The sequence below is a fragment of the Lates calcarifer genome, unplaced genomic scaffold (assembly GCF_001640805.2).
Source record: "Lates calcarifer isolate ASB-BC8 unplaced genomic scaffold, TLL_Latcal_v3 scaffold_43_93, whole genome shotgun sequence".
Lineage (NCBI taxonomy): Eukaryota > Metazoa > Chordata > Actinopteri > Centropomidae > Lates > Lates calcarifer.
This window is the reverse complement of record NW_026118163.1, coordinates 777-26,149: the sequence shown is the minus strand read 5'-3', so window position 1 is coordinate 26,149 and position 25,373 is coordinate 777. Positions and strand designations below refer to the sequence as shown.

General features: G+C 46.8%; 6 protein-coding genes and 1 long non-coding RNA gene across 11 annotated transcripts; 3 read left to right on the top strand and 4 right to left on the bottom strand.

Moving 5' to 3' along the window:
• The first annotated feature begins 5 nt into the window (after window positions 1-5).
• On the top strand, window positions 6-7,002 carry dytn (dystrotelin). The gene is made up of 16 exons (XM_018672929.2): window positions 6-1,165; window positions 1,265-1,301; window positions 1,390-1,464; window positions 1,542-1,731; window positions 1,812-1,897; window positions 2,370-2,449; window positions 2,527-2,598; window positions 2,669-2,832; window positions 3,159-3,270; window positions 3,462-3,595; window positions 3,709-3,877; window positions 3,990-4,042; window positions 4,153-4,294; window positions 4,741-5,197; window positions 5,341-5,439; window positions 6,864-7,002. The coding sequence occupies exons 2-15, from the start codon at window positions 1,283-1,285 to the stop codon at window positions 5,433-5,435; spliced, it is 1,848 nt and encodes a 615-aa protein (XP_018528445.1). The 5' UTR covers window positions 6-1,165; window positions 1,265-1,282; the 3' UTR covers window positions 5,436-5,439; window positions 6,864-7,002.
• zdbf2 (zinc finger, DBF-type containing 2) lies at window positions 5,445-10,991 on the bottom strand. Of its 4 annotated transcripts, none has more exons than XM_018672925.2 (11): window positions 10,943-10,991; window positions 10,393-10,492; window positions 10,013-10,113; window positions 9,896-9,929; window positions 9,416-9,512; window positions 9,163-9,320; window positions 8,499-9,081; window positions 8,199-8,324; window positions 7,756-8,129; window positions 7,232-7,394; window positions 5,445-7,163 (listed from the first exon to the last, which is right to left on the bottom strand). In XM_018672925.2, the coding sequence occupies exons 3-11, from the start codon at window positions 10,032-10,034 to the stop codon at window positions 6,309-6,311; spliced, it is 2,412 nt and encodes an 803-aa protein (XP_018528441.1). In that variant the 5' UTR covers window positions 10,035-10,113; window positions 10,393-10,492; window positions 10,943-10,991; the 3' UTR covers window positions 5,445-6,308. The 4 variants fall into 4 exon arrangements, with proteins under 4 accessions (XP_018528441.1, XP_018528443.1, XP_018528440.1 ...); XM_018672927.2 differs by having other exon boundaries at window positions 9,896-9,926; XM_018672924.2 differs by having other exon boundaries at window positions 10,013-10,053.
• Window positions 10,992-11,438: 447 nt separating this feature from the next.
• On the bottom strand, window positions 11,439-13,613 carry eef1b2 (eukaryotic translation elongation factor 1 beta 2). Its single transcript, XM_018672931.2, has 7 exons — window positions 13,445-13,613; window positions 12,652-12,774; window positions 12,445-12,577; window positions 12,301-12,367; window positions 11,959-12,084; window positions 11,650-11,717; window positions 11,439-11,574 (listed from the first exon to the last, which is right to left on the bottom strand). The coding sequence occupies exons 1-7, from the start codon at window positions 13,522-13,524 to the stop codon at window positions 11,488-11,490; spliced, it is 684 nt and encodes a 227-aa protein (XP_018528447.1). The 5' UTR covers window positions 13,525-13,613; the 3' UTR covers window positions 11,439-11,487.
• Window positions 13,614-13,719: 106 nt separating this feature from the next.
• Window positions 13,720-16,088, top strand: arl11 (ADP-ribosylation factor-like 11). Its single transcript, XM_051069580.1, has 5 exons — window positions 13,720-14,559; window positions 14,877-14,942; window positions 15,014-15,129; window positions 15,198-15,375; window positions 15,680-16,088. Exons 1-5 carry the CDS (start codon window positions 14,527-14,529, stop codon window positions 15,806-15,808), a joined length of 522 nt encoding a protein of 173 aa, XP_050925537.1. The 5' UTR covers window positions 13,720-14,526; the 3' UTR covers window positions 15,809-16,088.
• Window positions 16,089-16,190: 102 nt separating this feature from the next.
• On the bottom strand, window positions 16,191-17,589 carry ebpl (EBP like). Of its 2 annotated transcripts, none has more exons than XM_018672935.2 (4): window positions 17,081-17,589; window positions 16,896-16,965; window positions 16,653-16,794; window positions 16,191-16,575 (listed from the first exon to the last, which is right to left on the bottom strand). In XM_018672935.2, the coding sequence occupies exons 1-4, from the start codon at window positions 17,255-17,257 to the stop codon at window positions 16,332-16,334; spliced, it is 633 nt and encodes a 210-aa protein (XP_018528451.1). In that variant the 5' UTR covers window positions 17,258-17,589; the 3' UTR covers window positions 16,191-16,331. The 2 variants fall into 2 exon arrangements, with proteins under 2 accessions (XP_018528451.1, XP_018528450.1); XM_018672934.2 differs by having other exon boundaries at window positions 16,191-16,579; window positions 16,656-16,794; window positions 17,081-17,576.
• A 199-nt stretch (window positions 17,590-17,788) lies between these two features.
• On the bottom strand, window positions 17,789-22,562 carry cavin2b (caveolae associated protein 2b). Its single transcript, XM_018672930.2, has 6 exons — window positions 22,193-22,562; window positions 21,267-21,407; window positions 21,088-21,189; window positions 20,260-20,526; window positions 20,035-20,187; window positions 17,789-19,622 (listed from the first exon to the last, which is right to left on the bottom strand). Exons 1-6 carry the CDS (start codon window positions 22,436-22,438, stop codon window positions 19,230-19,232), a joined length of 1,302 nt encoding a protein of 433 aa, XP_018528446.1. The 5' UTR covers window positions 22,439-22,562; the 3' UTR covers window positions 17,789-19,229.
• Window positions 22,563-23,847: 1,285 nt separating this feature from the next.
• On the top strand, window positions 23,848-25,059 carry LOC127142262 (uncharacterized). The gene is made up of 3 exons (XR_007812749.1): window positions 23,848-24,041; window positions 24,128-24,393; window positions 24,933-25,059. It is a non-coding gene; the product is annotated as an uncharacterized LOC127142262 (long non-coding RNA).
• The last annotated feature ends 314 nt before the right edge of the window (window positions 25,060-25,373 follow it).

Here is a 25,373-nt window from a genome sequence, read left to right as displayed (position 1 = left end):
GCAATGACAGGGGTGAATAATCATGAGTTCATCAGCTCATGTCTTCACTCTGATGTTTTAAACATCTGGATGGCTCCTGGTGATGAACTTTGACCTCTGTGGTCGACCCCTGTCAGTGACATCCACTTCACTGACCGTCTGTAAATGTCAGCGTTTGTTGTTGAGCTGAAGGACCTTGGTCTAGACTTGACCCCACTGACCTCTGACCTCTGCTGCAGCACCACCATCAGGTCACATGGTAACATGGATCATACTAACAGGATTCTCATCAGCCCCAGCTGCTAACTGGCTAACGTTAGCATGCTAACACACTAAACTAAGAAGTTTAAAGCTGGTAAACATGAGCCTGTAAGCATGCTAGTGTTAGCGTTAGCTGCCAGTGTCCTGACAGAGATGATGTGATGGTGCAATGGTGTGATGGTGTGATGATGGAGGGGGATGACAGCCTCAGTGTTCTGTCGTTTATCTCAGTGAAAAGCTTCAGTGTTTGGACCTCGAACGACCTCGACACAAACAAAGAGCTTCAGTTTACAGCTGAACAAAGAGCAGAGGAGGTCAGTGAACAACACACAGAGTGTTCAGAGCTGGGCCACAGCAGCCGCCTTGTTCTTCATCACCATCATCTTCATCAGGCCTCTGTTAGTGAGCCTTTAACTCAGGCTGACAGCCATCTTCATCTTCATCATATTTGATAATTTTATCAGAGAGAAAATCTACAGAGGTGATGATGAACTCAGCCTGATCTTCAGGCTTCAGATTTCCCTCTGACTGTAAATAGAACCTGTTGTTTTTCTCTGACGTGTTCAGATCGACAGGTTTTCTCTGAACGCACCGAGCAGCACTGTCACCACAGAGTGTTGCATTCTGGGTAGATTGTAGCCTTGTTTTGCTGCTATGCTAACGACACCTGCAGCTGCTGAAACATGTTCTGCTGCCTCAAAGGAAACAACCTCACCTGTGCTGCAGGTGTGATGATGTCAGAGCATCAGCAGCTGATTGGTCCACAGACAGCAGGTGAGCGGCTGACAGGTGAGAAGCTGCTTCATTCATCATTCATCAGTTTCTCCTCAGCAGCCATTTGCTTTGTACTCTGAGAACAGAGACGACAACAGCAGTACGACTGCTTCTACTGTCTCTACTGATTCTACTCTGACACCCAGCACAGGTCAGACTGTTTTTACTGTCTCTACTGTTTCTCCTGTTTCTACTGAGTCTGTTTCTGTTTCTTTTTAAATAATAACTGAACTTGTTCTGATGTTTTCAGACGGACATTGAACTTATCATGGATCTGGACAGCATCGGTAAACTCAACTCTACTGTGTTCTACTGTGTATTATATTTTACTGGATTGTATATGTGATGTTGTTTACTTCCTGTTTCCTTGTCCAGAGGGGCTGAATGAAATCCGTCCGTCTGTTTACAGAGCGGCCATGAAGCTTCAGTCTCTGCAGAGACTCTGTCACAGTGAGAACCTTCATCACCTTCATCATGTTGTTCTCCATCAGTGTGTTAATAAAGTTTTTCTTTCTCTGTGTTTCCAGTGGACGTTGTGTCTGTCCGTCACGTGACGGCGGCCGTCCGCTCAGTGGGCGGGGCTCTGAGGCTGAACAGACAGGAAGTGACCCAGACTCTGAACAGGATGTTTAAGGGCGTGTCACAGGAAGTGCCAGGTCATATGACCGCGGAGGCTCCGGAGGAGACCTGCGACCTGATGTTCAGGCTCTATGACAGGTCAGAGTCCAGGTCCAGGTTTTCAGTCTGTCTGGAATCGGTCCACAGTCACTCAGTCTGGTTCTATGTTTGTGGTTCAGGACTCAGACCGGTTCAGTTCCTGCTGCTGCTCTTCACACGGTGCTGATCGCTCTGTCCCACGACAACCTACAGCAAAAATACACAGGTGAGAAACCAGGTCTGAGGGTTTAAACAAGAGTCCAGGTCTGAGGGTTTACACCACAGTCCAGGTCTGAGCTGCTGTTTCAGTAGGAACCAATGAGAGCCACAGAGAGGAGGGAAGGTGTTGAGAGACGGATGTACAGGATGTGATGAGTTTAAACTCTTCAGACTAAACTTTATATACAGTTTTTATTGAAACCAGCAGGAAGAGCTCAGAGAGTTTGAACCTGTGAACAAAACTACACGGTTCTGAAGTTTGATCCATGTGGAGATGTTTCAGCTCAGTCTGGATATTTAGATTTCTCTGACAGTAAAAAAGACTGTGGTGTCGTCTGTAAATCAAGTAACAGGTGTCAGGATGAAGGTTCCTCAAACTGAAAAACACTCAGCTCAGGTGAGGAATAAAATTAACTGAGGACAGGAAGTGAAAAGTCTGAGAGCCTTTCAGAATAAAACCCTCAGTCTGTTGTCTGCAGCTCTGGTGACTGTCTCAGAGGCCGGTTCAGGATCCGTCAGCAGGTCTGGACTCAGGTGTTTACTGCAGGACCTCAGCCAGGTAAACACAGCTCAGACTGCATTTCCCAGCATGCCTCTGTTCTGCTCTCTCTCTAACAGGTGTGTGTGTGTGTTCAGGTTCCGGCCGCTGTGCAGGAGGAGGCAGTGTTCGGCAGCGTGGAGCCGGCAGTCAGGTCGTGTTTTAACGGGGTGAGAACGATGACGCTCAGCAGGTGATTGGTGGTTGTCATGGCAACACGCTGACTCTGTGTCTTCACAGGTGTTGACCCCGACAACAAGCAAGGAGCAGGTGCTGTCGTGGCTGCAGAGCGAGCCACGCCTGTTGCTATGGTTACCTACTCTGTACCGGCTGTCTGTCAGTCAGAGCATCAGTCACATGGTCCGCTGCCACACCTGTAAGAGCTTCCCCATCACCGGACTCAGGTGAGCAGACATCAGCCAATCAGAGGGACCCTAACCCTAACACTGTCCAATCAGAAGCTTCAGTACTTCTACTGGGGTTAGATTCTACTCAGACTTTACCTGTGCTGAGCTGCTGACACATCTGTACAACCAGCACCTGTATCAGCAGTCTCAACAACAATTAAGCAGTAGTTTTCAAACCACAGTGAACACCTGTGAACATATCCACACTAAACAACATGACATATATCTAATCACACCTGATCATCAGGTGATCCTGTAAGACAAAGTAAAGGTCAGCCATGGCCCACGTGTGGTATTGGATTATTTCCTGTGAGTGTGTTCAGGTATCGCTGCATGAAGTGTGTGAAAGTCCACATGTGTCAGAGCTGCTTCCTGACCGAGCGACAGACCAGGAAACACAAGACCCACCATCCAGTGCTCGAGTTCTGCACACAGGTAAACCACACACAGGTTAACAATACACAGGTAACAACAGACAGGTAAACCACACACAGGTAACAACAGACAGGTAACAACAGACAGGTAAACCAGGGACAAGTACAGACAGATCAGGAAAATGAGTAGGTACACAGGTAAAGAAAAACAGGTAACAGGTTTTCAGGTTTTAATGTTTGTGTCTCTGTCAGCCCACCTGGAGAGAGTCTCTGATCTCGTTAGTGCACAGCGCTCGTCATACCCTGTTGCCACGGCGACATACTCAGAGAGAAGCTGATAGGAGGAGAGTCCTGATATGGGCGGAGCCAGGGGAGACTCAGAACAGGTAAGACAGATTTCACAGGAACATGAAAACACCTTTTCAAACAAACCTGTTAAATGCATTTTTACAGGTGAACACACTTAAACAACTTTAAAGAACTCATTAATGTTTCTCAGTGCTCCGCCTCCTCCTGATGCCTCAACACAATTGGCTGACTCAGCTGTCTGTCACAGCCCCTCTGCTGACAGAGATGTTTCCCATGATGCCTCAGTGCAGCCTCTTCCTCCTCCCTGCTCCTCTTCATCCAAAGCTCTGCAGACTGACGAGGAGACGCCAATTCAGGAGGTGACCTCTGACCTCTGATGACCTCACTGTTATCTGTTTAGATACTGAGGGTTGTTGGATGATAATGTAATATGTTGTTATTATTGTTGTTGTTGTTGATGTTGACGACCAGTCGAAGGCGGCGGCTTTGATCACTGAGGTCAGGAACCTAAAGAGAGACAAATGGTGAGACTGAAAACCACAAACAACCAATCAGAGACGAGTCTTGGTTCAAGGGTCACCTTTGTTTTTGTTTGTTTGTGTGTCTGTTTGTTTGTTTGTTTGTTTGTCGTCAGGCTGTTGGAGCAGGAGATGCAGGCGTGGCGGCTCACCGTCCAATCAGAACAGGGTGTCCTGGAGGATAGGTGCTCGGAGATGGAGGTTACCATGGAGACGATGAGACAACACAACCTCCATCTGCAGGGCATGCTCACGCAGGTAACCCACCTGTACAGGTGATGACAGAGTGCTGTATATTACCTGTGAACAGGTGACAGGTGAGGAGGTTTCACCTGAACTAAATCACAGGTTTAAGTTTAGTTTCAGCTGTTTTGGTTTGAACCAAAGAGAAAATGTCTCCTGTCAGTTTTAACTCTCTAAGCCTCGTGCTGCCACCTGGTGTCTGCTTCATGAACTGCAGCTGTAGCTGAGTGAGTCTGTTTGTGTCTGATGAACAGGTCTAAATACTACATTACCCATGAGCCTCAGCTGCTGATCCAGTTTCTGCAACTGGCTCAAAACTCCAGATCCTGATAGACTGATCTGAACTGTTCAATGTTCAATCAGCTTTCACTCAGCCTGTGATTGGCTGTCGGTGAAATGCATGTTGGGAGTTGTAGTTGACGTCAGATATTTTCTGACACAGTCATCCATCTTTTCTTCAGGCTTTAAACAAGATGGAGGCTCAACAACACATCATCAACACGCCACATGGCATCGACACGGAGAACTCGGAGAGAGACGATGTCACGGCAACGCCTGACACACAGAGGAGCACTGAGGAGGAGGAGGAGCTGATGAAGGACGAGTGGAGCAAGGATGAACAACAAACTCCATCTCCCACAATCCACCTGGGAACACCTCCTTCTAATGACATCCACTGTGAGGAAGACGAGGAGGAGTCAGCAGATGACGGGTATCTCTGTCGTCCAATAGGAGAAGAGAATGGGCCAGAGGAGGCGGGGCTACAGAGAGAAGACACCTGTCTGACTGAAGAGGAGGAGGAGGAGGAGCAGGAAGAGGAGGATTGTTGGTTGTGTAGTCCAGAGGAGCTGCTGCAGGAAACTGTAGACAGACTGAAGACTGTGATGGAGACAGACTGGTGGAGAGAGAGACAGACAGGTGAGACACAACAGACAGGTGGAGAAAGACAGACAGGTGAAACAGATAGGTGAGACAGACTCTCTGTGAACACCTTTAATGAGCTCAGGTGAAGCGACACCTGCCTGACTGAAAACATCAAACTGATTTTTATTTTCCTGCAGGTGAGAGGAAGAGGGTGGAGCTTCTGGAGGCTGCAGAGCAGGTGGGAGACTCGGTGCACCACCTGGTGGACGCTGTGAGAACAAACACACACTGACGAGGTGAGTCCAGGTTATAAAAACTGTTTATTCAACATGAACTTAATGATTTTTAAATAAAGTGTAAAGGTAGAAAAAGTTCTGGAAACAACATGAGACAAAAACATCACCTATAGAACGGGTGAGAGGCCGTCACACTTGACACACTCCGCCTTCAGGTGAACATACAGCTGCCAAAATGATTATTAAATCACTTCGTTGGCTCCAGTCGAATTTTTCATTTGTGTGTGAAGTTTTAAAAATTAAAAACTTAAATCCAGTTTTCATGTTTAGCAAAATTTAAATTTGATTTGAAATCTGGATTCTTCTTCTGAAAAGGTCAAAACAAAATTTAAAAAATCAAATTAATATTTTTATATTCATGATGTATAAGTTAAAATCACATTTTTAAAAATCCAATTAACATTTTGAAATAAAATTTTAAGACTTAAAATGTTAAATTTCACTAATGATTTAGTTTCATGGAAAATGTCAAGATTTAAATTTTTGAATCTACCTTTTTTTGCAGCCAAATCAAAGGTCATCCTGATCTTCAAACTGGAATTTAAATGAGAATTTTTACAAAGTTTTAATTTTAAAGTAAAAATTGTGAGTGGATTAAATTTACATTGTTATTCAGTTTATCAAGAATAACAAAGATGAGTTTTTAATTTTTAATTTTGTTCCATCGTTCACACACAAATGTAAACAGATGATGTCATCAGGAAGCTTCGTTTTTAAACTGAAACCTGCTACATTTACTGATCACTGATCAGATTGATAAGGTTCAATAATCAGTGTTTAGGATCATGAAATATCCCGATCATTTCATGACCAGTGAAGGCATCGTTGATTTTAACGTTTATAAACAAAGCTCTGGTTCAGGTGTGCTGCTATCTCCGCCCCCTCCGGCCCCTCCCCCGGCGGGGTGAGGGGGAGGGAGGAGGGGTGTGGACAGCGGGGCCTGTGGAACCAGGGTGTTTCCTGCCAGGCACTGCCCGACGGAGGCCCTCCCTCCTGGGCAGTGGGGGAGGAGCTTGAGCCCTGGTTCGCCTTGTGGAGGGAGGGGGGCATGTCCTCTCCTTCCTCCCCCCTCTCCCCCGTTCTGACCTGCCGTGAGGTGGAGGGGGAGGAGTAGTAGACGTCTGAGCTGAGTCTCTATTGAGCGCGCTCAGAAGGAAACTGCTGCCGTGGCTGAAGGGGGAGTCGGCCGACGACTGACCTTTGACCCTGGAGGAGCCGGAGGCCCCCTCTCCCGGCACCCGGTCGGTGTTCAGGTCCGGGCTCAGGCTTCGGAACAGCTGACGGACGCAGGGCGGTGGCGGCCCGGAGGGGGTGGGGCCTCGGCGCCACAGGAAGCCTTTGGGGGGGTTCTTCAGGATGCGGTTGGTGCCGGGGTCGTAGAACCTGACAGGAAGTCGTTTGTATTTGACTTTTAACCCCTGCAGGTCCAGAGGACGCCTCTTCTTCCTGCAGCGTTTGGGGGCGGAGCCTGGTGAGGACGAGCAGGTGGGGGTGGGGCCTGAGGGTGAGCAGAGCAGGTAGACCAGAGAGGTACGTGACTGCACAGGTGTGATGATGTTGGAGTACGACGGAGGCAGGCAGCGCCATGTCTGCGCCTCAGGTGTCCTCTCTCCTGTGTCCTGATTGGCTGCCGGGATGCTGGTGGGCGGGGTCTCTGGAGCCGGCTGACGGACAGCTGGGACGACCAATCGGACAGTCTGAGTGCCATGACTGACTTTAACCACCTGAGGAAACAAGAACAGGTGAGACAACCGTCTAATATCTGAAACTCTGAGAACTCTGTCTGACTCACCTGACACCTAGACGCCATCCTGAAGCTCCGCCCCTTCCTCCTCCTCGTCCTCCCACGTGCTGAGTCACCGTCGTCATGGTCCAATAAGGGCAGGATGCTTGTGTCTGGCTCCGCCTCCTCGTTCTCACCACACCCCTTCTTGTTCTGTCTCCTCCTACCGTACCTGACCGCAATGACATCATCAGAAAAACAAAATAAAGCTCAATAAGATTTCAAATAAATAGATGAAGACTGTCAGTTAAATGATTTTATATTAAAAACCATAATGTTTGTATGGAAGTGAAATATTTCATCTGTTCATTCACACAGATCAGTCTGATCAACGCAGACTGATCAATACTTTAATATAATGTGACTCAGTGACTCAGCGTGTGTTTGTGTACAGTGTTTACGGGATAGTTACAGGATGTTTACAGGTTGTTTATAGGATGTTTACAGACAGTTTACAGGTTGTTTACATGTTGTTTACAGGATAGTTACAGGTTGTTTACATGTTGCTTACGGGATAGTTACAGGATGTTTACCTGGCCAGAGACTCGCTGTCAAAGTAGCAGATGAATCGTCCTCGTCTGAACTGCTGGACCAGGTGTTCCACCTTCTCCTCGTCCTCCTGTTCGATCTGGGCCCAGGTCTTCCCCCTGAAGGATTCTGGGATATATGCAGGCACTGGCAGGACCTCCTCTATGGGCAGAGTCCAGAAACCCTGGTCCTGCCTGCCCCCCGTTTTATGCTCACCGTGGAGGGTGGACTCAAGCTGGTGTGAATACACCTGGTCCTCCAGGTCCACCTGGACGTCCATCAGATGGCCCAGGTCCTGGCCCTCTGCCTGGCCTCTCACCTGGACAGGTGTATGTGGGGGCTGAGTGTCGCTGAGGGTCTGAGCTCGCTGTAAAACCACCTGCAGAGATAAGTCACAGGTTCAGATCAAATAAAAACTTCTGATCTCGTCCGGCCGTCTGAGTCCTACCTGCACAGGTGAGTCCCAGTCATCGCTCTGTGTTTCCATGGAAACAGGAAGGCTGAAGTGGAAGCTCTCTGTGTCGTCCTGTCGACAGGAAGCGGAGGTGACGCCGTAACAGCACATCTGGATCACCTGAGGTCCGACACAGACACAACACCTGAGTGAACCTCCCCAGAGTCTCAATCTACTGATCCAATCATTTTCTTGATCTGACTTCTACTGTTCTACTGTTCTTACGACTGATCTAAACATCAGTTTGTTCTGTGAAGATCTGCAGCAACCTCAGACCTGAAGTTCACCACAAACCTCCTCGATGGTGTGGTCCAGAGCGTTGCTGTGGTCTGTGAACGCCTCCTCTTTGTGAGCCTCCCTCCTCTCCCTCTGCCAGCACAGCCAGGGTCTCAGGTCTGAGGGTCCTGGTCTGGTCTCTGGTCTCTGGACCGGGTTGTGGTCTTTGTGTGGTTGTGAACCTGGGGCCCTGTGGGGAGGTGAGGAGGTGGAGGACTCACTGGTTTTCCTCCTGTTCGTTTTCCTGTGGGCCTTCCTGTGGACAGGGGGTGGGGCCTGAGACTGTATGGGCGGGGCCTCTACATGTGGAGGTGGGGCTTGTGGGGGTGTGAGGGTAGGGGCGGGCCCAGTGTCCTCCTGCTCTCTGATTGGTGCAGACAGCCTGTCCTGAACAGACCCTCTGGTGACTCCCTCTCCTAATTGGCTGTGGACGCCGCCATCTTCCTGCTGATTGGCTGGCTGACACGACAGGTCATCGGAGCTTGGCAAGTGTTCTCTGGTACCTAAAGACTGGCTGTCGTTGTCAGAGAAACGCAGTTCATCAAGCTCCGCCCTCGGCAACGGAGGGGTGGAGACTGACGGGAGGTCAGCGTGGGACGGCCTGATGGAGACATAAAAGAAACATACACAGCACAGTCACACCTGAAATCAGGTAACAGACAGGCGTGTTTGCTTCAGTTACCTGGGGTCGTTGTAGTGGTGCGGGTGGTGCTGCAGGACGTCCTGCAGGAAGCGCTCCAACAGGGTCAGTTTGGTCCGGCTGCTGCTGGCAGAGGAGACGGTGCTAGAGCCTCTGGAGGATGCTTGGACTGAATCCAGGTGTCTGAGACTGGTCAGGTGCTGAGACAGGAGTTTGATGATATCACTGATTTAGACTGGACGGTTCAGGTCATGTGACTACACATCAGATTCAGTATGAGTTAGGTGTAGTGTACCTGGTCCAGGTTGCTGTAGAGGACTCTGCAGTATCCACAGTAACCCTGTCTGCTCGGCTGACACCTGGATGGACCTGGCTGAGACTCCGCCCACATCCTGTCAGTCAGCGAGAACACCTGTCATCTGTCAGTTAACTCACTTGTCAACAGAGAACTCACCTGTCTCAGGTCAGTGTTTATTTAACCCTGTTGTTAGCTTAGCTGCTAAACCTTTGGACTGTTGGTCTCCAAACAGCAGAAATCTGATTCTTAATTTTCCAATAGAACTATGAAGATCAATATTTTATTTGATTAACCTCTAACAGAGACACCTGACACCTGAATATCACACAGGTAAAAAACAGGAAACACATCAAATGTCTAAACAAACAAATCAAACATGAAGATCAGTGATTTCCTGTTTTTAAATTCCTGAGAAAACTGAACAGAGTTTGGATGGTGGAGGAATAAGAGGAAGAATTGATGGACAGGTAGACTCACCTGGTGGCAGACCCTGTCTTCTTCTGGTCATCTGCTAAACACACACACACACACACAGTGATAATCAGAGGCTGAAATATATCGTTAATGAATCTGTTGTGTGTTCAGAGTTTTTACCTTCATCAGAGAAGTCTGACATCCTGCTGCTGACTGAACACCTGAAACACAGGTAACATCACCTGGTTCACACACCGATTCATACAATCACCGGTTTGTCACTGTAAACAGATAAATTCATGTTTCTGATAATAACAGATACAGTGAAGGGATCAATATGTTAGAACAGTGACATCATGTCTCAGGTGAGACACACCTGCTGATGACGTCATCGCGTGAATGTAAATGATCATAAATCAGCAGCTGATGATTCAAACTGATTAAACTTTATTTAATCTCATCCGTGAATTAAAGTCATTCTGTTTGAATTATTACCAGTCTTATTGATTAGTGATTAAAACTCATTGATGAATGTTTTTTATCAGACTTAGGTAACTCACCTGGAGGCAGAGCAGTCAGTGAAGTATCCGTCCAATCAGAGTGCTCCATGCTGTAACCAACGGTAACCAGGTGAGAGAATCAGGTTGAGAGTCCATGAGCCTGGGGCGGGGGGTGTCAGATCAACAGATTTATCGATTGTTAAAAACAGATTGATGATCTGAGCTTTACTATTGTTTACTTGTTGTTTGTTTGCTTTCTCCGCTCTGACTAATCACAGCTCAGCTCTCCCTGCGCTCTGATTGGCTGCCGCTGCACTCTTCGCTCTGATTGGCTCATTCTCTGAAGCTAACTGGCAATGCTAAACTCTCAGTTTGAACCCGCTTCGTTAAACCTGGGTTAAGGCCACGTTAAATCGGACTAACGGTAACCATGGTGACGCTGCTGGTGACGTGGCTCCACTGTTACAGCTGCTGTTAGCGTTAGCAGCCGGCTAGCTGTTAGCATGCCTTTAGCCTGTTAGCTGAGCAGCGGTCGTACAGAGGAGGTGATTGGCTGGTTCAGGTTAGTGACGCGGACATTTAGTAAAAGATAATCGATGGGTCCGTTTACCTGCAGCTGTTTATTTGTTGTTTACTTTCACACATTAAAAGCTTCTTCCGCCGCGCGCTGCTCCGCCGCTCTGTTTAGTTTCCGGTCTGACTCTTCTTCTGCGGCTCGAATTCCGGCAGTGGGAGACAGTGAGGCGGCGGCAGAGGTGCTGCCACCACCAGCTCACAGCGGGAACTACAAGCATTACACAGTAAAAATGTACACCAGTTTATTACCCGTTTAATGTGTTTTAAACTAACGTTCAGTCCTTATCAGTTCGCATTCCGTCTGTCCAGGCTACTAATAACTAATAATCACAGAACGATGATGATGAAATAACACCAGACATGTTTCAATGGGGTGAAAATAAATACTGTAAACATTAATATTTCTGTGCTTTTCAATTGAATGTGCAGCAAGTTAAAATATCTGTTAAAGAACAAACTTTAAAGGCTTTGTCAGGTGACTGTGGAGACACCTGGAGGTGAGAACACCTGAAAGAACCACAGAGCTTCAGTTTGTGTTGAAGTGCTTTTTATTGTGACATGATTTTAACGTTTGTGTTTTCAGATCTTGTTGAAAGCTGCGACGTCCATCGACTGAACGTAATCCTCGAAGGCTGTGATCTGCTCCTCCAGGATGTCTGTGCCCACCTGGAGACGACACGCAGGTAAGAAACAGGAAGTACAACAACAACATGGAAACAGGAAGTTACAGTCGAGCGTCACCTTATCGTCCTCAACCACGCAGTTGATCTGCAGCTTCTTGATGCCGTAACCGACTGGGACCAGTTTGGCTGCAGGACAGATCAATACAGCTGATCAGTTATTGATCAATGCACTGTAATCAATACATCAGAGTGATCAGATTTCTCTGCAGAGTTTTCAGATCGATAAGGGTCCATCACGTCTTCAGCCGAAAGATGGTGAGATAGATCATCATCAGCTCTGCACTGACACCTAATACTGATCAATAATCATTCACTACTGTGTACTATTACTGCTGTACAGTGTGTAGTTTTACTGCAGTATTCTTACACTGTCCCCAGACCAGCCCGTCCATCTGGATACTGCGAACACACTCCTCCAGCTTGGCCATGTCCGTCTCGTCGTCCCATGGCTTCACGTCCAATAGGATTGAAGATTTGGCGATGAGGGCGGGCTCTGAGGGGGAGGGAGAGGAGCATGTTACCATGGAAACCACTGTATGACTGCCACCAGCCGATGGAGGCCAAGAGACTCCCGTCAGATAAACAAGGTGTCCATCAGACAGTCAGCCGAAAGATGGTGATTGGATAATCATCACAGAGAGTCGACCAATCAGAGCTGAGACATTAACAGATCAATACAGCGATTGATCAGTTGTGATCGGTGACCTACTCTTGGCCTTCTTGGCAGCGTACTCAGCCAGACGCTCCTCCTTCAGCCGGGCTGCCTCTGCGTCTTCCTGTCAGACACAACACAAACCTTAACCAGGGCTTAATTAAGGCAGTTCATTAGTGACATCACCTATGATGACCTCACCTCGTCGTCAGAACCGAACAGGTCGATGTCATCGTCATCATCGTCTTTGGAGGCAGCGGGGGCGGAGCTGGAGGTGGTGTCGGCCACACCTGCAGGCCCGTACTGACCCAGAGGTTTCTTCACACCTGGAAGACTGAGAGCAGACAATGACATCACTGCCTCCACACACCTGCACGCTCACACACCTGATGACATCACCCCTCTCACCTGTTCTTCAGGGACTGGTAGGACTTGATGTGGTTGTACCAACGGAGGGCGTGGCACAGGTCGGCCGACGGTGGCGAGGAGATCGCATCGAAGACGACGACGTCGGCCTGAGAGGGCACGTACCTGAGGACAGAGTGTGATGTCATCACTGACACACCTGGACTAGGCACAGATCAGAACTGAGAATTACCATTTCACCTGAACGCCTCACTGGAGGTTCAACTGTTGGGTTATTAACCAGGATTACAATCAAGGAAATGAAGTATTTATAGTTCCAGTATGTGCAGTATTAAGTATTTGTAGGTAAAAGTGCCTGCAGTAAAATAATTTGTACTTCAAGTATTTGTAGTAAATATGATGATGATCTGTAGAACGAGTATTTACAGTAAAAGTATCTTCAGTAAGAGTACTTGTAGTTACAGTATCAGTAGTGTGTGTCTGCAGACTTGATTACACGTAGCATCAGTTAGCCTGTTAGCACCATGTGGCTCCATTCTGTAGCTCCATGCTAACACGTGTCTCCGTCCTCTCCTCCACCTTCACGTTAATGAACTCTGAACATTAACTAACGTCGGTTCAAGCTCTCAGACAGCGCCATGTTTTATTTTAACAGTTACTCTGCTAACGGCCTGTAGGCTAACTGTTAGCCACGCCACTGCTAACAGCCTGTAGGCTAACTGTGTTAGCCACATCAGATCAGCGAGGATCCAAGATGGCGGCGCCGGCAGCAGCAGCGCAGAACTCCAGCGGAGTTTCTACGGTGTTTCTACTGTTGTCTAGTGTTTCTACTGACCCCTCTATGTAGCTGCGGTCCGACAGGAAGTCGTTCAGCACTTTGAGGCCGGAGCCGGATTTCAGGTCACCGAAGCCCATGACGAGGAAGAACCGAGAAGGAGGGAGAAGGAGCCGCCGGAGGAGGAAGAAGAAGGAGGGAGGAGGCGGGAGGAGCCGGCTTTATACCCGGAGACAGACCCCTCCTCACCGAACACCGCTCCTCCTCCTGCCTGCCGGACCTGGAGGAGGAGCCCCCCCCCCGTCTGTATGAATCTATTTTATTATGATCATTAATATCAAGTTCTTATTAAATTCAGTCTGTTCTGATGTGAAGGACAAACACAGGAAATAATAAGATACGATGATGAATTATGAATTCAGATTCAGATGTGACCTGCAGACTGAGGCTCCAACAGATCCTGGATTATCTGAGTCCAGTAGAGTCCTGCAGAGTCCAGTACTTAAACATTTACTTCAGCCTCTGTGTTTGTTTGTTTGTTTGTTGTTCAGTCTGTTTATGACACAACATGTTTATGTTTGTCTGTACAGGTCATTACAGTTCATCCCCCTGGAAAGTTTCAGGAAAGTTTCTGCTCCTTTTTGTATTGTGACGAGCTAAACGACCTTTAACTTCTGATGTAAAGTCTCTGAGCCAACATGGAGTCCTGGCTCAGGTATTGATTCATCAGTTTACAGTCAGACATATTGATCAGGTTCAGACTGTTCTTGTACTCAGACCTCCAGGCTGATCCAGGTTCAGTGTTTAATAACTGATATGAGAACAGTAATCTGCTGTGGATGTGAATAGAAACACTGATCTGAGGGCAGCTGCAGTAAAATGTAAATGTGGATGTAAATCTTGGGCTTGAACAGAGAGCAGTTTGTCTTTGATGAACAGATGAAAAAACATCGACCTGCCTCGGAAACAAAAATGCAGTCAGACCTGTCGCTTGGTCACATGACCTGCACTGACTGGTCTCTGCTCTGCTATTGGCTGATGACGTGAACGGACCTGAACACACCTGGGAGATGTTAGACAGGTGAGTTTCAGTCAGACTCTGAGCTCAGGTCAGTCAGACTGTTTTCTGAAGAAGAAGAAAGATGGGCCAGGCTCGCTCCTCCACCTGTCCTCAGGTAACTCACCTATAGCTCACCTGACACACAGGTGTCCTCACCTGTCTCTGATCTGCTCAAACATGTTTTTATTCCTGTGTCTTTATCACAGTCTCCGTGATCTGTTTCTACTCAGAGTCCAGGACTGTCAGATTCTTGGTCCTGGACTCTGATCCACCACAGACTCTGAGCTCAGATGTCTGTGGTGGTTTAATGTCTGATCAGGTTGATTGATCCTCACGTCTTCAGTCTCTAAATCCAGTTTCTGTAGACAGACCCTGATCAGGACTAAACTGACTGTCCAGTACTGTAACCTTTTCGTTCACACCTGTGTTCAGGTGATCCTCATGGGTCTGGACTCTGCAGGGAAGTCGACTCTGCTGGCTCGGCTGCTGACAGGACAGGTGAGACTCACGTACAGACTTTATGTCGGACCAGTGGGTCCAGGTGTGAACAGTTCCCTGTGACTCCCCAGGTGATGGAGACATCACCGACCGTCGGGTTCAACGTGGGAACTCTGGACCTGGACAAGAAGACGTCTCTGACGGTGTGGGACGTTGGGGGACAGAAGAGCATGAGACCCAACTGGAGGTAAATAAACAAACACCTCAAAACAAACAAACACAAACAGCCCAGACCTTCTCCTCCTCCTCCTGCAGGTACTACATGGACGACTGTAAGGCTCTGGTCTTTGTGGTGGACAGCAGTGACCCGGGTCGACTGCCCGAGGCCCAGAAGGCCCTGAAGAAGGTCCTGAGTGACGAGAAGCTCAGAGGAGTTCCTGTCATGGTTTTGGCCAACAAGAAGGATCTGCCCAACTCCATGACTATCAGAGAGGTAAGAGGCACCAGGACCAGGACCTGGACCTGGACCCAGTTAGGAATCTTTGCAGTTAGAGATGAAGGATGGAGGAAGCATCCTTGTTAGGAAACAGCTACAGGTGAAGTTTTTTTGGAGAATGAGGAAAGACTAAGGCGACATCAGAGGAAGGAAGCAAGGAATGAGGAGCAGCAGGGAAGGAGGGAGTGAGGGAACGAGGACAGAGGAAGCTTCCTGTTTAACTAGCGAATTCAAATGTTTTACACCTGAGCAGCCACCAGGTGGGGCTGTTTCCTCTTCTCACCTTCTCTGCCCCCCCCAGATCTCCACCCAGCTGGATCTCCCCAGTTACACCGACCGGGCGTGGGAGATTCAGGCCTGCAGCGCTCTGAAGGGACTCGGACTCCAACAAGCCTTCATGTCGGTCAACAAACTGATCAAGAAGAGCTGAGAGGAGGAAGAGGAGGAGCAGGAGGGAGAGGAGGAAGAGGAAAAGCAGGAGGAGCAGGAGGAGGGAGAGGAGGAAGAGGAGAGCAGGAGGAGGAGGGAGATGAAGAACAGGAGACAATCTGAAGCAGTGGGCTGTTTAAACATTTTCAACGATTATTATTTATTCTGAATGAAACAAAACAAAATGTCAGATTTGAATGGAAAACATTAAGCAACATGTTTTAGTTCCAATAAAAAGATTATTGATCATGCAGCTCGATCAATAATCATCTTTAAAGGATCATGTAACTTCTTGTTCTTCTGTTTTAACTCATTAACTCTTCAGATTCTGTCACAGCGTAAAAAGCTCAGGATTGAAGAACTGGACTGAGTCTCAGACTGGACCAATGTGGACTCTGGTTTATTTAAAGAGACAAACACAGGATCAATGACTGATGATCAGTTAGTTCTGAAACAGCTGAAATCTGAGGTTAAAACCTGTGAAATGAACCTTTAATGTTCATCAGTCATGTGACCCTCCAGCTCTACTTCCTCTTCCTGTTTATGTTGTTGTCTGTTCTGAGCGTGTGCAGACTCTTCAGAGAGAACCAGGACTGGACCAGCAGCAGGACCGGGACCACCACCCAGACCCCGTTAAAGAAGACCAGGTAGACCCACAGGTAGAGCCAGCTGGATGTGTTCAGGTGAGGACTGCCAATCAGCCAATCAGGACAAAAGGTCATCCAGCCGCCGTACAGCTCGCACACGCTCAGAGTGATCTGGCAGGAAGTGTCTGTAAAATATGTGAATATCTTCTGTTAGAGTTTATAAGTTCTTGTAGTATTACTTAGTACCTGTTGTAGTATTACCTGTAGTACTTGTCGTTGAGTACTGCGTAGATGAGCAGCAGAGCGAGCAGAGAGTCAAGGACGACGGTCAGAATCTCTATGGAAACGATGGTCGGATCAGAAACTAACCAACGACTGTCGGCCTGACTGTACTCCCTCCCTACAGACAGACAGGTGGACAGACAGACAGACAGACAGATGGACAGTATCAGTATCTCCAGTATAAAGAACCAGAATCTAAATGTTGAAGTTGAAACTCACAGAGTTCAGCCAGTGGACCTTCAGACGTCTGCACTGTCCCAAACACAGACATGTAAACAAACGGACCCTCCTGTAAACAAACAAACAATCATAAACAAACAGGTCTTTCCTACAGACAGACCAAACAAACAAATAATAAATAACAGAACAAGTAAAATAATCAGACTCTTCCTGATTGGTCGTACGAGTGTCAGGTGAACGATGACATCATAGAAGAGCCACAGCAGGATCCACCTGTCCCTCACAGAGCTCTGCCCACCATACCTGTGAGTTAGCAGCACAGCAGCTAACACCTGAAAGCTACATGCTAACAGAGACAAGACTGAGACCAGAGAGAGGCCAGGGGGCGCTGCTGAGTCCATCTGAGGACTAGGAGGAGGGAGAGAAGGAGGAGGAGGAGCAGCAGGAGGAGCAGGAGGAGCAGGAGGACAGAGTACTACAGAAGCAGCAGTACCATGCTCAGTACAGGTAGTACTGTGAGTACATGCTCAGACTGAATTGTGTGAATGTGGAGTGACACCTCAGGTCCCTCCTCCTCTCTCTCCCCATTGGTCTGCTGGCTTAAAGCCACACACCCCCAGTCCTTTCATTGGCCGGTGAAGAGAACACCCCACTCCCTGGCTCTGCCCCCTCCCGCAGAGGTCAGAGGTCAGGGTCTGTAGAAACCAGAGAGTAGACTCACGTTCATGTTCTTTATTTGATGATGATGAGTTTATTATTAATCTAATTCATTCAGTTTAATAAGTATAGATTCACTGTTCATGTTACTGTTGGACTTTTACTTGTAATCTAGTATTTCTTCACTGTTATTACTATACTCACTGATAGTAACAGTAACTGTCTCAGTAATCTATTACAGTCCTGCAGATAAAATCAGACACAACAGACAGAAACATGGTTACACATGTTTTAATGTTTATAGGCAGAGTTCAGGTGAGTGTCACACACCTGGTGATGTCATGGTTAACAGGTAACTATAACACACCTGGTGATGTCATGGTTAACAAGTGACACAGGTCAAACAGGAAATGTTCTTTGGCAGCACAAACGTATTATTTGTTGAAATAAAAATAAAATCAGTGACGTTAAAACTGAAAACAACAAACTGATCAGTTTGTTTCTGATCAATCAGTTTGATCAGGGTGATATTAATACTTTGTGTTGTTAATAAGTAAGTAAACAAACATCAGGATGGTTATTGATTAAAAAAGAATGAAAACAACATTTACTGACACAAACTGCAGGAGACCAAACCTGTCAATCAGCTGATTGATTGATACATGGAAATCAGTTATTAGGACATCTATGATCTGGTTCAATTTATTGATCAGAGAAAATGTTTCAGACAGAAAATCAGAGAACGTCAGGAGAACATGGTTTATATCTGCAGGAAAAGATATTTGAACTGAGAGAGGAACTAGAACAGAAAACCAGACAGGAACCTTAGGAGAACATTAGGAGAATGTTAGGAGAACGCCAGAACCTTTGTGGTTTTGGGGAATGCTGAAAACGTCTGGTAGCCGTTGGAACCTTAAAGGATGCTGAATTAAAACCTGAGGGGAAACTCAGATGAATCTTAAACGATGCTCATGGAACATTGGTGGAATGTTAGAGGAATGTTAGAGGAACACTGGAAGGTTCTTAGTGGAACGTCAGAGGAACCTGTAGCACCTCAGAACTTTAGAGACCTGAGGGGATGTTAGAGGAACTTTAGTGGATCCTCAAGTCGACTGTAAGAACCTTATAGCGGGGATCTGTTTAGCACCATGTTTCCCTTAGTGTTCCCCAGGTTCTGTGTTTGATAGAATGTCATCAGGATAATGATTGGTCATTAAAATGTTTAGTGTTATTGATCAGATGATCATTGGTGATCAGAGTTAGATCAGTCAGCTGCTGTTTCAGAAAACAAGAGTAAATGTGGAAAGAATGTTTTAAATGAAGATCATCAAGGTTTCAGATCAGTAGAAGAATTAAATTCTCCAACGTCATAAAAAACTTGGTTTTCATATGAAGAGATCAATACACATGATCAGATATCTGAGCTGTGTGTGGAGCTTTATCAATAAAAGAGAAATATCTATCAATCACAAACAAATCTGAACTTTAAAGGAACAGCTCCACATTTAGATAAATTCTCTTCTTTTCCCTCTGAGAGTTGGTCTCCTGTATTTGTTCTTTATGCTAAGCTAAGCTAGCTGTTTCCCTTTGTTTCCAGTCTTAATGCTAAGCTAAGCTAACAGCTGCAGCTTCATATCTTAACGTCTAACTCAGAAGAGGAAAACAAGAAGAGGATTCACCAGAGTACAGAACTGAATCTGGTCTCAGATTTGTGGTTTATCTGAATATGAAGAAGTAGTTTAGGAGTCCTCCTCCTTCTCCTCTCTCCTTCTCCTCCTGTGCTCCTCCCTCCTCTCCATCCTCCTGCTGAGGCAGAGTGGAGGACAGAGTGTACTCCTGACTGACTCCCTCTGAAACCACCGACACATTTGCCTCCACTGCTGCCGCCTCATCACCTTCCTTCACCTCCTCCTCCATCATCTCCTCCATCATCTCCTCCTCCTGTTTCTCCTCCTGCTCGGCTGGAGCCAGCTGGGCGTGGACCTCAGTGAAGGGGACCTCCTGGTCGGTGCCGTCCAGCGGGGAAACCTGGACGTCGGCCTCGGTGGTGATGGACTCCCTGGTCTGAGCGGAGGCGTCAGGTGGCTGAGAGTCGGAGCTGCTGCGAGGCTAGAGACACAGAGGTCAGAGGTCAGAGGTCACGGGACGGTTACAGGAAACTTGGAGGAACCTTAAGGGAACTTTAGTGGAACCTCTTTTGAAGAATCTTTGGGGAACCTGAGGGGAACGTTACAGAAACTAAGAGGAGTGTTCCAGTGGAACCTCAGCTGAACCATGTGGAAACCCTTGGGTAATGTTACAGGAAACTTTGTGGAACCTTGGAGGAACCTAAGAAAACCGGACAGGACTTTTGCTGATTGCTGCACTTTAACTTTGTTACTTCTGTGCCTTTCTTATATTAGATTTTATTTTTATTTTTCTATTTTGGTCACCCTTGTTTCTTGCTGCTGTAACGTGAATTTCCCACAAGTGGGATAAATAAAATCTATCTTATCTTAGAAGAACCTTGAGGAACCTTTACCTTCCGGATGCTGAAGGTCAAAGGTGAAACCTTCAGGCTGGAGGTTTTCTGTTTGATCTTCTCTCGTTGTTCCACAGACACGATCTTTGTTCCGATCTTTGTCATCTTCTTCTCAATGTTCTGCCTGGAGAACGCCTTCTTCAGACTGTCCACCTGAGAGATATAGATGGTTACACCTGTCTGTGTACCTGTCTGTCTGTGTGAACACCTGTCTGTGCTTCTCACCTTCTTCAGACTGGATCGTTTCAGTTTCTCTGCCCTCGACTTCTCCATATTCTCCAGGTCGTGAAGCCACACCTCCTCCTCCTCATTCTCCGCCTCCAGACCGACGTCCTCGTCAGATGATAGGTCGATGGTGTGGAGCCCACCCTCCTGCGACTGGTTGCCATCAATGACGCCCAGCACCGGTTCCTCCCCTTCCTCTGGGATCTCATCACGAGGGAACGGTGGAGGATCCTTCACAAAAACACTGGAAGGGATTTCGTTCTCCTCCTGAAGCAGAGAACACAAGAACTCTGGGTAATCTAATGCCGTGAAACCACAGAGGAACCTGAGGCGAACCTGAGAGAGGAACCTGAGAGGAACCTCAGACAAACTTCAGTGGATCTTTAGAACAGTTATATTTGGACCTGGAGAGAATCCTGCAGGAACCTTCAACAAATCTTAGGAGAACATTCAAGGAACCTTTACAGACTGAGAAAGGAAGAGAGGACCACACACACACACATACACACACACTGTAACACACACTAACACAGTGCAGTGAGGAATTCTGGGAATGTTGAGTGTCAGTGAGAAGAAACAGAAACACAGTAGATACCAGGCAGCAGGTTAGAGTCCGGCTTCACCACCAGGAACAGAAAATAGAAACTGTGTCTACTGAGTGTTACCATGACAACGGCCTGAGAGTTTTCCAGTTCACTTACTGCAGCAGCCGATGACCAAATAAGGTCAAAGACTGAAAACCAGTGTTGGACAGAGAGAAGGAGTCCCTGACTGATCCACTGACCTCTGACCCCTGACCTCCTCTCAGTGTGCATTAGTCTCACAGACCTGGAAGATGAGGACTTTGAAGTTGTTCCTGCTGATCAGGTGGGCGTGGTTCGCCTCCAGCTTCTTCACCTGGATGCCCTGACGCTCCATCCTATCACGCACCTGCAGAAACACAAGACGTTTTAAACTACAGACAAGTAGGATCCACAGCTGACAGGTGACAGGTGTGGCCGTCGTACCTCCTTCATGGTGACAGACAGCTTGCGGCTCTTGTCCAGCAGTTTACTGACGGTGTTTGAGGTGTGACTGTGACTCTTGGACAGTTTGGTCATATCAGCCTGGATCCCTCTGACCACGCCCTCCATCTCCACCTGGTGCACCTGAAACAACAACCAATCAATAATCAATCAATCACCAATCAATAACCAGAGATCAGTCTGGGTCCTGACATTATGATGAGGGATATTTTTAGATAAATTGATGTTAACATGGTTGACACTGCTCCATGTCAGAAAATTATAGATTCTAGATAATAATAGATTATAGATTTTCTGTGATGTTGTTTGTTGCTGTGAGTTTAAATCCTCTGCTGTAACAAACTGCTGTATTTAAACTGCACCTGCTGTAATGTGTTATTAGGTCCTGTCTCAGTGAAAAACAACCTGATCTATAAACAAGGGTTTAAACCAGAGTCCTGACATCTAACCCTAACTAACACTTTAACCAGCCCTAATTCTAACTAACACTTTAACCAACTCTAACTAACACTTTAACCAACCCTAACTAATCCTAACTAACCCATGTCTCTGCTGACGGCCTCAGACCAGAAACTACTAACAGACAAAGTTTTACAGCAGATGGTTTTCCGGCAGCTGAGCAATGACGTCACAGGAAACGTTCATGAGTTTAAACTGACGCCTGTTTGAACCCTGAACCACAAACATGTCAGGAATCCACCAACAGATCATGTGACCTTTCACGGAGTCAGAAACACCAGGACAACATGTCTGTAATAAACTCAGTCCTGAGCTCAGCCCTGGACTTGGTCCTGGACTTGGTCCTGGACTCGGACCTGGTCTCAGCCCTGGACTGGGTCCTGGACCAGTCCTGGACTCAGTCACAGGTACTCGGTCCTGGTCTCCAGGTGTGGCCCAGCCCCTCTCACCTCCATTTTGTGCTGGTTCTCCTGCACAGCATCCAGCATGTTGACCAGTTTGTCAAGCAGCGTCAGGACCGTGATGGCGTTGACGGGACCCTGACTCATCTTCTCCGGGTCAAATCCTGCCAGGGGGGATGAGGGGGAGGCCTGGTCCTCCTCCTGCTGGTCCTGCTGGTCCTGTGGGTCCTGTAGGTCGTGGTTCTGGGGGGGGACCAGCAGGTCCTGGCTCTGGTGGGTCTCAGTGGTCACCATGATGACTCTGTCGAACCAAAAACTCCAAAAACTCCAAAACCTTCAAAGACTTTCCTGGAGCAGAAAAACACTGGAGCCTCTCCCTCGCCCGCCCTCTCTCTCTCTCTCTCTCTCTGTGTGTGTATGTGTGTGTGTGTGCTGCGCTCTGATTGGTTGGCTCGGAGAGAAACTTTCCGTCAAAGTTCTCGATGTCCACACCTTTAACTCCTTCACTGCCACAGATCAGTCTCCTTTACTGAGCACAAAGACTCTTATTGTGAAAAGATTAAATTCAGTTTGATTGTTTCCTGTCGGATCAATCAGAGGAAAACACACAAACACCAAAACAAACAAACAAACAAACAAACAGTTAGAATCAGAAAGTTTATGAAACAACCAAAAACAAATAAAAATGTAAACACTTAATAATGACATATGATAAAACATCAGGTGTAAAATAGATTTATTAGAATACACAAATAAAAACTTTATGATAAAATGTAAAGTCATACAACTCATCTGTTTATTTAAATACATTTATAAAACAAAACAATATCATGCAAATGTAATTAATTAAAATGAGACATTAGAAAAAGAAAACAGATTAAATATAATATGAAAATAATTTTAACTTTCAGTTTATGATAAAATAGAAATAAATAAATAAATAATCCTACATTAAAAAAAAAACCTAAATTACAACAAGTTATTAAACAAAATAAATGAAATGTTTTTAACTGAATGAACAGATGAAGTGTGAAAGGGTTAACTCACTCTCTCTCTCTGTTGTTTTCAGCCTCTCTCCACCACACCCAGGGGGGAGGGGTGTGTTACCATGACGACAGAGTTTAAGACACTGTGTGTTTGTGGAGAGAGAGAGAGAGAGAGAGAGTGAGGCTGGGTGAGCGAGTGTCTCTCGACCGCTGTCATATTTTTAAGGTGAAGTCATCTGGAAGGAACCCCCCCCCCCCCCCTTCCTCTCTTTGTGTGTTAATGTCTCTTGCCCGCTATTCATGTTAAACCTGTTTGTTTTCTAACCAGACTCCATTAACAAAAGCCTGAATTTAAGTTTCCTCTGCAGAGCTGATGCTCACAGCTGAACACACTGAAATGCTGGAGCCTAAAAACAGGCAGATTTTTAATGGAGTCTGGTGGAAAGTTCAGCTGCTGTTTGAATATTGTGAGGAGGAACTGTGAGGGGACGTCAGGGTTAAAACTGGGTCATATAGTAACCTTCATAGAACCTCAGAGAAACCTTAGTGGAACTGTAAGCTCAGCTGATCTGAAGTGGAACGTTAAAGGATCTGCAGGGTTAAGTTGGTGCTTGAGGTTCTTTACACCACTGACAGAACATGTTCAGAGGTGTAAACAGGAAGAGACTCACATTCATATTTGTGTGTGTGGGGTGGGTGGGGGGGGGGTGGTTCAGGAATTCCCTCCCACAGTCTGAGAGGAAACTCCCAACAGAACCTCTGAACTCTGAACATCTGTTTAAAACATCTGACTCACTGATCATAAGAACAGTTACCACATGAACTGGTGACACAAGATTTTCTTTTTAATGTTAGTTGTTGTTTTTGTTCAGAGAAGAAAATGACCTACAATAGAACATATTATTTCTAATGTAAGTCATTTGAATTAGTACATTTTCTTCTCTGATTTTATTCTGGGACTTTTAAAGATTTTATTTTCGTCTTTATTGTGTTCTAGTGACTCTCTCTCCCTGTGATGCGCGGTTTGGCCTCCAGGGGGCGAACACGGGAAGAGCTGCAGCTCATTAGAGCGAAGAAGAAGAAGAAGAAGAAGAAGAAGAAGAAGAAGAAGAAGAAGAAGAAACCGTGAGAATTGATCAGCTGACTGTCGGAGCCGAAGCTAAAGCTAAAGCTAACAGTGAATCTGATATTTTCCTCTCTCCGCGGAGACAACATGGCGTTCATCACCGCCAACTGGAACCCGCTGGGAGAAGCTTTTTATCGGTCAGATTATTTCTGCTTTATTGGTCCCACAGTACCTAATGTTAGCTGCTCAGCTAACCACAAACAGCAGCCGGACAGGGTAACTGTTAGCCGTTAGCTCGCTGCAAATCTAAGTAAATCCAACAGCAGATTGTGTTTTTATTAGAGCTGTTTTAATGTGTCTGTGTTCGCTCTCTTAGCATTGTCATTGTTGGTCATGTGACACTGCTAATGTTAGCTTCAGGCTAGCTTTATATTTTATTTCACAGTGTGTGAGTGGACTGTCATTAGCTGTTAGCAGACAGCAATGCACAACAGGTGAGTGAACTTCATTACAAACACAACAGGTGAACAGGTGATCACAGGAGATCACTTGACGAACTGAGCAGAAGATTCCGACCAATCAGCATCAGAGTTCAGACAGGTCAGCAGGTGTCGTTAACGTCACTGGGAAGCGCAGCAACTTTAAAATGACAGAAATGTAAATGGAGTCTGGTGGAACAGAAGAGACTGTGTACTTGTTTGTGTTTCCATGGTGGTGGTGTTTTTTTTTTTTACAGGAAGACAGAGCTGTATGAGATGAGCTGGAACCTGCGAGACGGACTCAGAGACAGTTTGGTGGCTGCAGCTCCGTACGGAGGCCCGATAGGTACACACACACACACACACCACACACACACACACTCACTCACACTCTGACCTGTCTCTCTCTTTCTCTCTCTCTCTCTCTCTGACCTCTCTCTCTCTCTCTCCTCCTGTCTCCTCTCCTCCTCTGACCTCTCTCTCTCTCTCTCTCTCTCTCTCTCTCTCTCTGTCTGACCTGTCTCTCTCTCTCTGTCTCTCTCTCTCTGACCTCTCTCTCTCTCTCTCTCTCTCTCTCTCTCTCTGACCCGTCTCTCTCTCTCTGACCTGTCTCTCTCTCTCCTCTCTCTCTGACTCTCTCTCTCTCTCTCTCTCTCTCTCTCTCTCTCTGACCTCTCTCTCTCTCTGACCTCTCTCTC